Below are 14840 nucleotides of genomic sequence, written 5' to 3'. Positions count from 1 at the left end.
TAATTAGTTAGAATCTGTTTTAATTTGTGTTTTTAAATGTTTTGATTCAAGTAAAAGTCAATTTTCGTCCAAAGTCATTCCTAGTGTCTAGTTTAAGTTTATTTGGTTGTTTTAAGCTGTTTTGAGTATTTTAAGTTTGCTTTGAGTCTTGTGAGTCTTGTTAAGTGTTTTTAAGTTTAGTTTTATGTTTTTGAGTTAGTTTGGAGGTTATTAGCAAGCCCTCCTAATCCCCGGTTCAGAACGATCCCTACTTATACTTATACTACAATTGTCAAAAGAGGGTTAAATTTGTGTGTTAAGTTAATTTTCGCATCAGGGCCTAGTCGAATGCTAAAGTTGGCTCAGAGCGTACGTATGACTGGCTCCAAGATCAAGATTGAGTATAACCTGCGACATTGTGGAACGGCTACCTCACAACAGCATAGTGGCGTCGCTAGTGGCTGTGGTGTTGTTATTAAGCAAAATTGTCCTATGCAGTGGGAGTCTTGGGCAGATATTCCTCAGAGGACGAAGGAAGTGGTGCGAGACAAGTTGTCGATTAGTATATTAATTTTTAGCCTTTGTCATTTCTTTAAAGTTGTTGGTTAGTATATTAATTTTTAGCCTTTATCATTTTTTTTAGTTTTGTTTACAAATATTAAAAACCAAAATATATTATCGTAATATTATTAAATTTCTTACTATTATTTTATTGTTTTTCATATTCGTAGGTCGTTTTTTATCTTAAGGACATATTCCCCGAGGCCATGGCCTACTTAGAGGAAAGCTTAGCAACCCGGTACAAACATTGGAAGAACTATCTTCACACGCATTTTCAGCGATACGATGATCCGGAGGTTGCTCACCTACATGGTTGCCCAATCGAGTTGAAGGACCGGCCAGAGGATTGGGAGTGGCTCTGCAAACATTTTACTGACCCAAAATTTGTGGTATGTACGTAATATTTTAATAATAATTTTTATTGTTTTAGTTATTTTTAAATTTATTTTTATTAATTTATTTCAAATAGTCGCACTAACATGTATATTGTGTGTTTAACAGAAGAAATTTGTTGCTGGCAAGAAAGCTCGGGACTCAAAGACACTTCTCCACCATTATGGTCCGAAGCCCTTTTCGTATAGGCTTGAGGCACGATGTCAGGTATATTAATTTTGAAATTTTATACAATTTATTTATTATTATTGATTAATAAAATTTTCTTAATGTTTTTTTCTTCAGGGGGGGTTCTAAGTTCCCAGAGATCGACACGTTCGAGGAAGTTTATGTTCGACCTGGAAATGAGATCTCTGAGCACCTTCATGTAAGTATATGTAATTGTTATTATTCTTATATGTATGAATTGTTCAAATATTGTTTATATTCTGTTATTAAACATTATATGGAAACGATAGGAGATAGGGTGAGGCCAAATCAGCCATAACCCAATCAGACAAATTTAAGTTACAATGTATCCTCAACAAGGATGTCGAGAATAAAAGTAGGGCTAGTAAGCCATTCACATTAATTGACTACCAACATTCAAACTAGACTTGGCTAAGCAGTGAGCAACATCATTGGCTTGACGTTTGTGGGTGCACCGGACTTTAGTGATTGCAGTTGCAGGAAGAGCACATTTCGACCCTACAATGTCTCTGTCCAACTGATGACAAGTTGATGGAAGGGTCAGATAAGGCTCCTGTAATCTGAAGTGAATTTCCTTGAATTTTAGATTTTTTTATTGGTGCCTTTTGAGGGTTTTGTGAGGGTGGGGGTAAAAATTCGATGTTATAGTTGGAATTTCTAAAGTTGGGATAATGGGTTTGGTTGATGTGTTTCTTTTGTGTGATAAATCTCGGTCCTGGTATTGAATTTTGTTATATTTATGTGTTTACTGTTGTCGGAGAATTAAACATAATTACTTTACTGGATATTGAACAAGAGTTGGTATGTAGTGTAGTTGATGCTAAATGAAGTTTCAATAGTTACATTCCTTGAATTATTGGTCCTTATAATTCAGTTGCTGCTAGAGATTGGTTGACAATTACAACTATTCTAAATCAGTTGAATAGTGGGGTTCGCTTTGCAATACATGCTGAAGGTTCATGGTTATTTTTCATGTCACAAAACTTTTCTACATTTTCACTGCTATTTTGCATGTCATGAAATTCTTTTGGTGAGAAAGTCAATCTATGGCAGGTGGTTTGAAATAAAAAATGGCAGGTGGTTTGAAATAAAAAATGAACCTTGAATTCTAGCGATCAATTATTTTTAACAGGCACCATGTACTCACTTGGATCATTATTGCTTGCCTTTTGTGTAAATGACTCTGTGGATTTGAATTTTTCTGCATACGATGTTCTTGAGACATGAGATTTTGATTTCTAAGCTTTATATTTTCCCTTGTTTATCTCATACGTGGTTGGTGGTTCAAATTTACAAGGGTTTACAATTCAAATATCAACTATTATGAAGTGTGCATTGGCTTGCTGGAGATTTTTGTCTTCTTGAAGAAATGAATGAAGATGTTTGTCCCCTATTGAATTTATTTTTACAGGCTCTTATGCTGGAAAAGCGCGCTGCTGTTGTCCAAGAAGCAACATCACAGTTTCCCCCGGATACCCCGATCGAGGACGTCACTGTACTCGAGGATGCAGGTTTTCAGATTGTGACTGATGTGATGGAGCAAAACTTTGGTCGTCGTCATGGTAAGGTTGTTCGGTGTATGGGGAAAGCGCGAGTTCATGAGACGGGTGCCTCTTCTTCCAACTCGAACACAGCAGAGGTTGATGCATTGAAGGAGCAAGTGACAACCCTACAGGGTCAGCTTGAGATCCAGGGAGAGCAGATGATAGAGCAGATGAAGGTCCAGGGCGAGCAGATGAGGGCCCAAGGCGAGCAAATGAAAGAGCAGATGAGAGACCATGTACGAGCCATACAGACGTCCGGCCTCCAAATCTCGCTACCAGTACCTGATCTTGCTACACCTTCGACTTTCGAGCCACTTCAACCTACCGATACCTAGTAGCCTGATGTATAGAAGACTACTTGTAGTTTTTTCTTTTTTATTTGGACATCTTGTATGTACATTTTCATATATTTTATAATTAAATAATTTTATTTGCTTAATTAATTATTGTTTAGAATTTAATTACAATATTTATTAAAAATCTAAAAATTAGTATTTTTGGTTTTGGCAAAAAATATTATTTTTTCAATTTTTAATAAGGCTTTGTGCGACATAGCCTACGTCGCGCAAAGATGTGGTTTAGGCCAAATTTTTTTTTTTTTTTTTTTTTAATAAGGCTTTGCGCGACGTAGGCTGCGTTGCGCAAAGAGGCTTTGCGCGACGAATATAGGCATGCGTCGCGCAAAGCCTGTTTGCGCAACGCAGCCTACGTCGCGCAAACAGGCTTTGCGCAACGCATACCCATATTCGTCGCGCAAAGCCTTTTATCATTGCCTTTGCGCGACAGTTTTCGCGCGACGAAGGTCCGTTGTGCTAAGTTTTGCGCGACGGTTTGGGACTTTGCGGGACGAAGGACCTGCGTCGCGCAAAGTGTTTTTGGTACTAGTGTCACCTTCGAATCGTATTTTTTTTATGGTGCTCCAGTCAATAAAGTCCCGACACTTAGCGGAAAGCTTGGAGATGAAGGTGCTAAGAGCCATTATGGAGGACTCGAAGGAATTTCTGGATTCAAAAGAGTTTTTCTGGTTAAGAAGGGAGCTTTGAAGGATGATTTGAGAGTAAAATGTTTGAGAGTTTTGAAGGCGTAAAGGAAAAAATAAAGGATTTTAAGTGTTTGATTTTGGGAGAAGGCCTATCGTTTGATTTTGAAAAGAAATGGTAAGAATAGTCGAATAGTTTTACAATCATCATGGAGATTCAAGAAATCCATAGGAAGAGTCCAAGAAATTCGCAGATCGAGGCTGCGCGATGGCATGTGACGGCGAATTCAATGATGAGGAGATGTTTGATTATGTGCACGACTAAAACAGACCTGAAAATTCACAGTTCAAGGTTATAATGATGGTGTGTGGTAGGATTTTAGGGTTTGAGAGGACGTTTCAGTGTCAAGGACGAACGTGCTAAGAAGATGCCATGTGGCAGGGTGTTTGACAAAATTAGATCATGCGATTGTGCTTCATAAATGCGCCCGATGGGTGGAATATTTGAGACTTTTCATCATCCTTTAAAGATACCTTTAGGGTTTGATTTCACTTCTTTAAGGTCGAAATTCGGCTAAGGAGTTCTAAGCCCAAGACCTCAGAAGCGAAAGGGCAATGTTTGGGCCCAAAATAATATTATTGGGCCAAGCGTAGGTTCATGTTTGGCCCAAGCCTTTTCCAAACAAACTTAGGCCATCTAATGGTCATAAGTTGCCCAGTCAAGTCTATCGAGTCCTATTGCAAGAAGGATTGGACTGGATAAGAGCGATTGGGTCGAGTCCTAGTATGAAAATGAGTTTTGATGGAATGAGGATACTGAGATTTGATAAGTGAATGCAACCAGGTAAAGAGTTTGGTTCAAAGTCCTAATGGAGGTAGGATTGGCCGAGACATGGTTAGATTAGGATAAAGAATCCTAATCCAGGTATTGTTCTGGTTCGGCCATGATAAGGTTGGCTTCTATAAATACAAGATGATATACAGCGAGAAAGGCCCCTCCAATTCATCATACAAACTGCCCTGCGTAAACTCTCGCTTTAAGCGAAACCTCTCAAACATCTTGAGATTTTTATTTTCTTTTTCACCAACACATCTTCAGTTTGGATAAACAACACTGTTGCCGTAGAATCAGCCGACCGTGGAGCACCTTTAGTTTGGATAAACAACACTGCGTCGAGGCTGATTGGTTATCTATCTAAGTCTCAGCAAAGAAAGATTTTCAAGTTCTTGTTGGCAGAGGTCATCTCATTAGCCTTCTCGACGAAGTGAGGTGTTACAAGTTACCGGGTTCGGCACATTGAACGCCGAGTTGTTTTATGATTGGATACTCGCAAGTGGGATTTAGAGTTCGACATTCTAACGGTCGAACTACATTTACGATTAAGATGTACATTTTTTTTTAGTACTTGTGCCCATATAGTTTGGTGTCGATTCTGCGTGCTTATACTCTTATGAATATAATCACTATGACTGAATCCGGCACCGACGATTTGTGAACTTCGCAGAGCTAGTAGCCTTGTCTTCAAGCTCTAGAACCGGAAGGCCGAGACGCGTTCCTTATTCGGTTGCTATCGCAAGATTAATAAGTCAGCAGCACGCCCAATGCCACACAACACATTCTTCTCCCCAGCCGAGCTCGGTCGATGAGTTGGCACGCCCCGCACCTAATCGAATGACTTAGTTAGCTCATTAGTTACTCGGCCTGTGGGTAGCTCATTAGTTACTTGGCCTGTGGGCCATATCGGCTTGGTAAATTTTAGGGTCAACAGTGTTTAACACCATTTTTTTCTCTGCACTTCTCAATTTCTTTCTCGCCTTACAATTGTATAAATTAATGGAAAATCAATGAATAAAAACGATAGAAGGAGTGCAAAAGGATCTTGCTTGACCAATGAGATTAAAGAATAATAAATCCAAGTTTAAAAACATTAATTTGCCAATAATTAGATCCTACATCACGTTTTCACCTGTCCTTAATCAGAGGACTTGATCAATATAGGTTTTTTTAGTTAAAATGATTGCTGAGATTTGCATAACTCCTCACTTTGATTCCTGAGATTTGACATCAATAGAAGTGGTCCTTGAGATTGTCTATCATCAATCATTTTGGTCATTCTGTGAAAAATCTCCATTAAATAAGAATAAAATGACAAAAATACCTTCAATTTTTTGTCAAATCATTTTGGCATATTGTTTGTTAAATTGAGGGTATTTTTATCATTTTGATCCTTATTTAACATAATTTTTCATGGAATGACCAAAATGATTGATGATGGACAATCTTAATGACCACTTATGTTGGTTTCAAATCTTATAGACTAAAGTGAGGAGTTATGCAAATCTTAGTGACCATTTTGGCTAAAAAGTCATCAATACATTAACAAAATCTTCTATGGATATTTAATAAATATACTCCCTTGTCACGATTAGAGAAAAAAACTAAAAGGTCCTCACGTTCCCAAATCAATACTACGGTCTAGTGGTATTCCTCTTTACTTGTAAGTAAAAGGTCTTAGATTGATTCTCAACAAAGACGAATTTGAACCACATAATTGCTAGTCTATTGTAAGACTTAACCCACTCCACTACACCTTTAGTGTAGATAATATCTTTGTTAAAAATAAAAAAAATAAAAAATCCCATGCGTTTGGTGTGTGCGATAAAATACTTCCATGAACGAAATCACATTTTCCAAGAAGTTCATTCAATGCACAACTTATTGAAAATAGGCCTAACTATCAAATTGGCCCATTGGTATTTTCATTGTGTTTCGGATCATGGTCATTAACGGTGATGAGTCTTACTGTGATGAAAGTTAAGACCCCCAAGGTTAGGCTAGGCAACATCAACGTCCAAGAGCTTAACTCCGTCCCAACAACACCTTCATTCGACACTAGATTCACAACCCAAATCACAGTGAAGAACACAAATTTTGGTCCATTCAAGTATGATGCTGCAATTGTCACGTTTTTGTACCATGGAGCGACTCTCGGGCAGGTTTCTATTCCAAAGAGCAAGGCTGGAATGCGTTCCACCAAAAAGGTTGACGTTGAGGTGAGCTTGAGTTTAAGTGCATTGAGCGCTACCAATCTTGGCAGTGAATTGAGGGTGTATTTGTTAGGAATGTCGGTACTACAAGATAGAGAATGCACAAGGTAAAGTAGAAAATGGACGCCAAGAATTTATGTGGTTCGGCAATTTATGCCTACGTCCACCAAACAAGGAATCTTCACTATATGAAAAAGATGAATACAACAAGAGTAGTCTTACCAAGCCAAAGACAAGGCTTGATGGATACAAGAAAGTATAACACACACTTTCTATCACTCTAAACTTCACTCACACAATGTGTAGTGGAACACTCTCACTCTCACTCTTGGAGTGGAACTCTAGCTTTGGACTTGATCCTTTGCTACTCACTCTTAGTTCTCTATTGGTTACATCACACCCATATTTATAGGTGAGGGCTTGGCATTCTACTAGTTTCTAGTTCCTTCTTCAAACCTCTAGTATAGAAAAATCTAGACTAGCCACATACTTGTAGCTTCTAGATCTTTCCATTTGCAACCAAGGAAGCTAGTACTCTCTAGCTTCTTCCATCAACTTAATAACATGCTAGAATTGTCTAGCAAGCTCCAGCCTCATCTCTTGCTTACTAGAATAATCTAGAACATTGATCATGGGCTGGACCATATACCAACAATCTCCCCCTCCAGTCCATGAGGGAGGAATTCCGATCATGACTCCAAGTTACCTGGAGTTCATCCCAGCAGCTTTAATGCAGAATTCCAACTTTGATTTTGTGACTACCTTTGTCAACATGTCTGAAGAATTATTATCGGTATGAATCTTCTTCAGCTGCAGCAACTTGTTCTCAATAGCGTCTCTAATCCAGTGATAACGAATATCAATGTGCTTAGTGCGTGAATGATATGTAGTGTTCTTGCTCAAGTCCAGAGCACTCTGACTATCACAATAAATGCCATAATCACTTTGCTTCAAACCCAACTCTTGGAGAAACTGCTTCAGCCACAACAACTCCTTGCATGCTTCTGTAGCGGCTATGTATTCAGCCTCGGTTGTGGACAAAGCAACACACTTTTGCAACTTGGATTGCCAAGACACGGCTCCCCCGGCAAAAGTGAACAAGTACCCAGATGTAGATTTTCTACCATCCAGGTCACCTCCCATGTCAGCATCTGTAAATCCTTCCAAGATTGGTTTGGAACCGCCAAAGCACAAGCACATCTTAGAAGTCCCCTTCAAATATCTGAGAATCCACTTAACGGCTTCCCAGTGGTCCTTCCCTGGATTAGAGAGAAACCTGCTCACCACACCTACTGCATGAGCAATATCTGGTCGTGTGCACACCATTGCATACATGATACTTCCTACTGCTGAAGAGTAGGGAACAACTGCCATTTTCTCTTTTTCTTCATATGTTTTTGGACACGACTCTTTGCTCAACTTGATATGATTGGCTAAAGGTGAGCTTACCGGTTTGGCTGCTTTCATGTTGAACCTTTCAAGCACCCGTTCAACATACTTTTCTTGTGACAGCCACAACTTCTTGGATTTTCTGTCACGAATTATCTCCATGCCCAAAATCTGCTTGGCTGGCCCTAAGTCCTTCATGTCAAAGGACTTAGATAACTCTTCTTTGAGCTTTTTAATCATAGAAGCATCTTGTCCGACAATCAACATGTCATCAACATAAAGCAATAAGATGATGAATGTACCTCCAGAAAATTGTTTGATATAGACACAAGAGTCAGCATGAGTTCTCTTGTACCCATTACTCACCATGAATGAGTTGAACTTCTTATTCCACTGTCTCGGAGCCTGCTTAAGACCATATAAACTTTTCTTGAGCTTGCACACCAAATTTTCTTTACCTTTGACTTCAAAGCCTTTGGGTTGCTCCATGTATATCTCCTCTTCTAAATTGCCGTGGAGAAATGCAGTTTTAACATCTAACTGCTCGAGCTCAAGATCCATGCTTGCTGCCATACCAAGGATAACTCGAATGGAAGTCATCTTCACCACCGGTGAGAAAATCTCATCAAAGTCAACTCCTTTCTTTTGACCAAAACCTTTGACAACCAAACGAGCCTTGTACCTTGTCATGTTGTCGTCTCTTTTCAATTTGAACACCCACTTGTTTTTCAATGCTTTCCTGCCCTTTGGAAGCTCCACCAGCTCATAGGTATCATTCTTTGATAAGGAATCCATCTCCGACTCGATTGCCTTCATCCATTTGTCACTGTCGTTATGAGCTCTGGCCTCCTCATATGTTTCGGGCTCTCCATAATTAGTCAACATGATATACTCTGATGAAGAATACTTGGTAGACGGTCTTCGACTTCTGATGGATCTTCTGACCTGATCTTCATTCTCTTGTAGGGCTGGAGGCTCCCCCTGATTGGGTTCTCCTTGAATCTGCTCTTCTTGACTAGGCTCCCCCTGATCAGCAATCTCATGGTTTGGCACATCTTGATCAGGCTCCTCTTGATTAGCATTATCTGATTCTGCAGGCACTTCATTGGCAGTTGCTTCAGGGATGTCATCGTGACTTTCTTCATCTGAAGCTAATGGATCAACTCCTCTGACTGCGCCATCTGGTTGTGCCTCTTTATCCGAATCCCCAATTGTTTGTTCTTCATAAAAGACCACGTCTCTACTTCGGATAAACTTCTTCTGGTATGGGTCCCATAATCTGTAACCAAAATCTTCACCGCCATAACCAAGAAAGATGCACGGTGTAGCTTTGTAGTCTAACTTCGATCTCTGCTCTTTGGGCACATGCACAAAAGCTTTGCAACCAAACACCTTCAGATGAGAGTAAGACACATCATTACCAGTCCATACTCTCTCTGGAACATCAAGACCTAATGGTACTGATGGAGATCGGTTGATCAAATAGCAGGCTGTCCTTACAGCTTCACCCCAGAACTACTTAGATAACTTTGCAGTCCTCAACATACACCTGACTTTCTCCATGATGGTTCGGTTCATTCTTTCAGCAACACCGTTATGTTGTGGAGTTCCAGGAACTGTCTTCTCATGACGTATGCCATGTTTTACACAATACTCTCTAAACTGGTGAGATGTGTACTCGCCGCCGTTGTCGCTACGAAGGCACTTGAGAGGTTTCCCAGTTTCCCTCTCCACCATGGCATGGAACTCCTGGAATGTCTGAAACACCTGGTCTTTGGATTTCAACAAATACACCCACACCCTTCGTGAAGCATCATCAATATAAGTAACAAAATATTTATTTCTTCCAAGTGACTCGACTTCCATGGGACCACACACATCTGAATAAACAAGATCTAACAAGTTTCCTTTCTTTGTAGATGGAACAGAAAAACTAACTCTTCTTTGTTTTCCGAATAAACAATGCTCACAAGAGTTTAACGACGTACCTTCGGTAAAGGGAATGTGAGACTTCTTTGCCAAAACTTGTAGGCCTTTCTCGCTTATGTGGCCTAGCCTCTTATGCCATAAGTCTAGAGATGAGTCCTCCACAGCATTCAACTCACCTTTCAAAACCTTGGCATTTAACCGGTACAACGTACAACAAAGTCGTGCTCTTGCTACCACCATTAAGCCTTTAGTAAGCTTCAATTTTCCTTCGCCAATATGGTGATAATATCCTTGTCGATCAAGGGTACCGATGGATATCAGATTGAGACGTATATCAGGAATATGTCTCACATCTTTCAACATCAATTGGCAGCCGAGATTAGTTCTTAGACATATATCACCAATTCCAAGAATTTTGGAATAGCTTTCATTCCCCATCTTCACTATGCCAAAGTCACCTTCTTTGTATGTACTGAAGAACTCCCGTTTGGACGTAGCATGGAAGGAAGCTCCATTGTCAAAGATCCATTCAATGTCTCTGTCAGAGTTGCCCATATGCAGACATTCACCAACAGACAATATTTCTGGTACATCACCACATATGACAGCAGTGGTATTGCCAGTATCATCTTTCTTCTGATTGTTTCCTTCCCTTTGCTCTCTCTTCCAAACTCGACAATTTTTCTTCATATGGCCTTCTTTGCCACAGTGGTGGCATGCACCCCTGAACTTTGACTTGGATCGGCTAGGACTCCTGCCATGACCTCTAGGCCCTCTACTTTTGCTTCTTCCGCGGTTCTCTGTGACAAATACTTGGCTGCTATCTGTGCCAGAAGTCTTTCTCCTTGTTTCTTCATTGAGCATGCTATTTTTAACATTATCAAGAGTAAGAACACCATTAGAAGCAGAGTTACTTATACTCACCACAAAGGTCTCCCAACTGTCTGGCAAGGATCCAAGTAACAAGAGCGCTTGTAGCTCGTCCTCGATCGTCATTTTCATAGTAGCCAACTGGTTGATGATATTCTGGAAATTGTTCAAGTGTTCTGCTACACTTAAACCATCCTTGTACTTCACATTGATGAGCTCTTTGATCAAGAAGGCTTTCTTGGCTGGGGTCTTCTTCTCGAACAAGGACTCAAGCTTCGTCCAAAACTCGCGAGCATTGGTTTCATTAGACACATGGTGAAAAACACTATCATCCACCCATTGTCTAATTGTGCCAATAGCCTTGCGATTCATCTTCTTCCACTCGGCATCGGACATGCTCTCGGGCTTAGCGGCATCTCCTTCAATTGGCTCATGCAAATCCTTGCAATAGAGAATGTCCTCCATCCTTGGCTTCCATGTTACCCAATTGGAGTTGGTGAGTTTGATCATAGTGCCACTTCCTTCCATCTCGTAGTACGAGCCAACCGGGCTCTGATACCACTTGTTAGGAATGTCGGTACTACAAGATAGAAAATGCACAAGGTAAAGTAGAAAATGGACGCCAAGAATTTATGTGGTTCGGCAATTTATGCCTACGTCCACCAAACAAGGAATCTTCACTATATGAAAAAGATGAATACAACAAGAGTAATCTTACCAAGCCAAAGACAAGGCTTGATGGATACAAGAAAGTATAACACACACTTACTATCACTCTAAACTTCACTCACACAATGTGTAGTGGAACACTCTCACTCTCACTCTTGGAGTGGAACTCTAGCTTTGGACTTGATCCTTTGCTACTCACTCTTAGTTCTCTATTGGTTACATCACACCCATATTTATAGGTGAGGGCTTGGCATTCTACTAGTCTCTAGTTCCTTCTTCAAACCTCTAGTATAGAAAAATCTAGACTAGCCACATACTTGTAGCTTCTAGATCTTTCCATTTGCAACCAAGGAAGCTAGTACTCTCTAGCTTCTTCCATCAACTTAATAACATGCTAGAATTGTCTAGCAAGCTCCAGCCTCATCTCTTGCTTACTAGAATAATCTAGAACATTGATCATGGGCTGGACCATATACCAACAGTATTGACACTCAACAGTGCGGCTAGGTTGACCGGAAGGGTTGAGTTGATGTTTATAATGAAAAAAGAAAAAGGCTTCCACTACGAACTGCACCATTGCATTTGATCTGTCATCAAAGACGCTCAAATGTTTGCAATGCAAGTGATCAGATCTGCGAGATCAATAGTAGTTCTTGATTTGTTATTGTTTCATTTTTTTGTCGTCTCTTGGGACTTCTTGTATTTTGTTGCAGAACTGTAATAGTATTGCTCTACTTGTTTAACCAATGAGGCCCCTGTTTTCTTTTTTTACTTTTATTTATTTCGTTTGATTGAATATAGAAACAGATGCATAACTTCTGTAGTATATATAGCAAGAATTCCTGACTTCATCAAATTGAATCCAATCATACAATTTTATTAGAATCAGATAGTGAAATGAAGATTAAATGTTGAATAAAAGTATTTTTGGACTGCGCAATCACATTTGCCTTGTCGTCAAAGACGGTCCAAACTTACAATGAGTGAAATCAGACGTGATATATATTTGGATATATTTTGTGGACACTTTTGTCCATCTGCACACTCTGCTTCTTGATGTTTTTTTTATTGTCCTTTGATTTCTTCAATCTAAAAGGTAAAAAATAAACACAGGTGTGTTCCCATAAGGTCCTTGATTTTTGGTTTCTGCTGCAATAAGGTCTTTATGACTTTCAAAATAACTTTAAAAAAGAAAAAAGGATGACCAAATTAAACATAAAAGATAGACTTGTTTTGGCCAGTCTGAGTAGGGTTCTTGTTCGACCGGTCTCCCCTACTTCGAACTCCAAACTAAAGAATACGTTTCTCTTGGATCCGCTCTACTGGCCGCCGGTTTGAGCATTTTTTTGGGGTATACTAGTAAAAGAGAGAAGAAGAAGTATGATAGCACAATTTATGGTTGTGACTAAATGTACCCTACTTTTTTCCTAGTTTAACCAGTACACAGTTCAATGTAATACAATGAGTATAAACAACATTGTAACCACCACACGATAACAGTTGAATCTAATCCAAGTGGCAGCGAGTACCTCTGCAGCTTCAACTCTCCTCAGTCACCAAATCCATTGGGAATAAGCAATGAAATGTATGCAAATGGTTCTTAGATCATAAAATCAATGGATCGTCATTGAAAATAAAAGTTATTCTAAACAGACAAATGCAGAGAATGATTTGTGATGCTCTGATATGAAAAATAATACTCAGCTAGTTTGAAATCTCAATCAAGCAGTGAAATTTCTCTCAAATGGACTGCAGCTCAAAAGGTTTGTTTGATTAGAAGGATATATCATCGAAATATATGATTTCAAAATAGGCAATGCTTATCAATTTGGGAATACAAGAAGGAAGAATAGATTCGTACTTTCATGAGTTTTTCACAGAGATGAGACATTTTCTCTCACCGGAATCGAGAGGACTTTCTCACTGTAGAACGAAGATTCTGAAAAACTCAAAAGGAGCGTGCTAGAATGATGCTGCTCAAATCTAGCGGCAGCCACATTTGGGAACCATTAATTATAAGGGAAGAACTGACATTTCACAAGTTAAACAGCAACCTTTAGCTTAACAAGTAAACAGTAACCATAAAATAATCAAAAGTAAAACCGCGTAACGAGTGTAAAAATGAACACATCTACAAGGTTTTAAACTTAGAAAGCACCATATATTGAAGACAGGAAGAAAGGAAAAACAGACATAAATGCTTAAAAAAATTAATAAGAGAATATTGTATAAAATACAAATTCAAGGGTCGCATAAAGAATAACAAATCAACTTGTTCACTCGCAATTTGAATCCTAAAGATGTTACAGAAAGAATGCAGTTCAACTCCACCCTCCTGCACCAAGCTACTTAGTTTTTCTGATCACTTGCATTGCAAACTTTTAAGCGTCTTTGATGACAAATCAAATGCAATGGTGCAGTCCATGGTGGAAGACTTCTTCTTCTTCATTATAAACATAAGTTCAACCTTTCCAGTCAACTTAGCCGCGCTGTTGAGGGTCAACACCCCACTCCTCAATTCACTGCCAAGATTGGAACTGCTCAATGCACTTGAACTCAAACTCACCTCGACGTCAATTTTTTTGGTGGAAAGCATTCCAGCCTTGCTCTTTGGAATAGAAACTTGCCCGACAGTCGCACCTTGGAACAAAAACGTGACAATGCCAGCATCATACTTGTATGGACCAAAATTTGTGTTCTTGACTTTGATTTGTGTTGTGAACTTAGTGTCAAATGAAGGCGATGCCGGGACGAAGTTGAGCTCTTGGACGTTGATGTTGCCTAGCCTGACCTTGGGGGTCTTAACTTTCATCACAGTAAGACTCATCACCGTTATGATCATGATCTGAAACACAATGAAGAAACCAATGTACATGGCTAATTTGATTCTCTTCTGGCGTTTCAGCTCGTCAGCGGACTGCAAAGATTCCGCATCATTTTGCTTCCAAGCCATGTTAATTTCCGTTCTTTTCTGATATGAAGGTGGAAACGATGATGGTTATCTGCTAGCTTTTGCTGGTTTCTTTTGTGGGATGAAAGCTTGGAAGTGGAGGGAGTTTGTGGAAATGATGGAAGGGGAGTAGTGTGTTATATACATAGAGGGTTAATGCTGTGTGGTACAAGCTTCTACGAAATGATCAAATAATGTAACCAAAACGCGCGTATAGGGTAGTGCTTTTGATATTTAGGATCAATCTAGACGGCTGTATGTAGGAAGAAGTCTTTTGTTTCACACAGCACATAAAGAAAAGGATATAAAATACAAAATAACACATGAGGTGCCCTTCTCT

General features: G+C 39.5%; 2 protein-coding genes across 2 annotated transcripts; one reads left to right on the top strand and one right to left on the bottom strand.

Annotated features, from left to right (window-relative positions):
• The first annotated feature begins 327 nt into the window (after nucleotides 1-327).
• Nucleotides 328-3032, top strand: LOC126626471 (uncharacterized). Its single transcript, XM_050295793.1, has 5 exons — nucleotides 328-536; nucleotides 710-929; nucleotides 1042-1139; nucleotides 1219-1300; nucleotides 2534-3032. The coding sequence occupies exons 1-5, from the start codon at nucleotides 328-330 to the stop codon at nucleotides 2999-3001; spliced, it is 1077 nt and encodes a 358-aa protein (XP_050151750.1). The 3' UTR covers nucleotides 3002-3032.
• A 10657-nt stretch (nucleotides 3033-13689) lies between these two features.
• On the bottom strand, nucleotides 13690-14626 carry LOC126625203 (uncharacterized). The gene has a single exon (XM_050294292.1). It carries the CDS (start codon nucleotides 14501-14503, stop codon nucleotides 13913-13915), a length of 591 nt encoding a protein of 196 aa, XP_050150249.1. The 5' UTR covers nucleotides 14504-14626; the 3' UTR covers nucleotides 13690-13912.
• Between the last annotated feature and the right edge of the window lie 214 nt (nucleotides 14627-14840).

This window comes from Malus sylvestris, chromosome 6 (assembly GCF_916048215.2).
Source record: "Malus sylvestris chromosome 6, drMalSylv7.2, whole genome shotgun sequence".
NCBI lineage: Eukaryota > Viridiplantae > Streptophyta > Magnoliopsida > Rosales > Rosaceae > Malus > Malus sylvestris.
The sequence above is the reverse complement of the archived record's forward strand: the minus strand, read 5'-3'. Positions and strand labels throughout refer to the sequence as shown.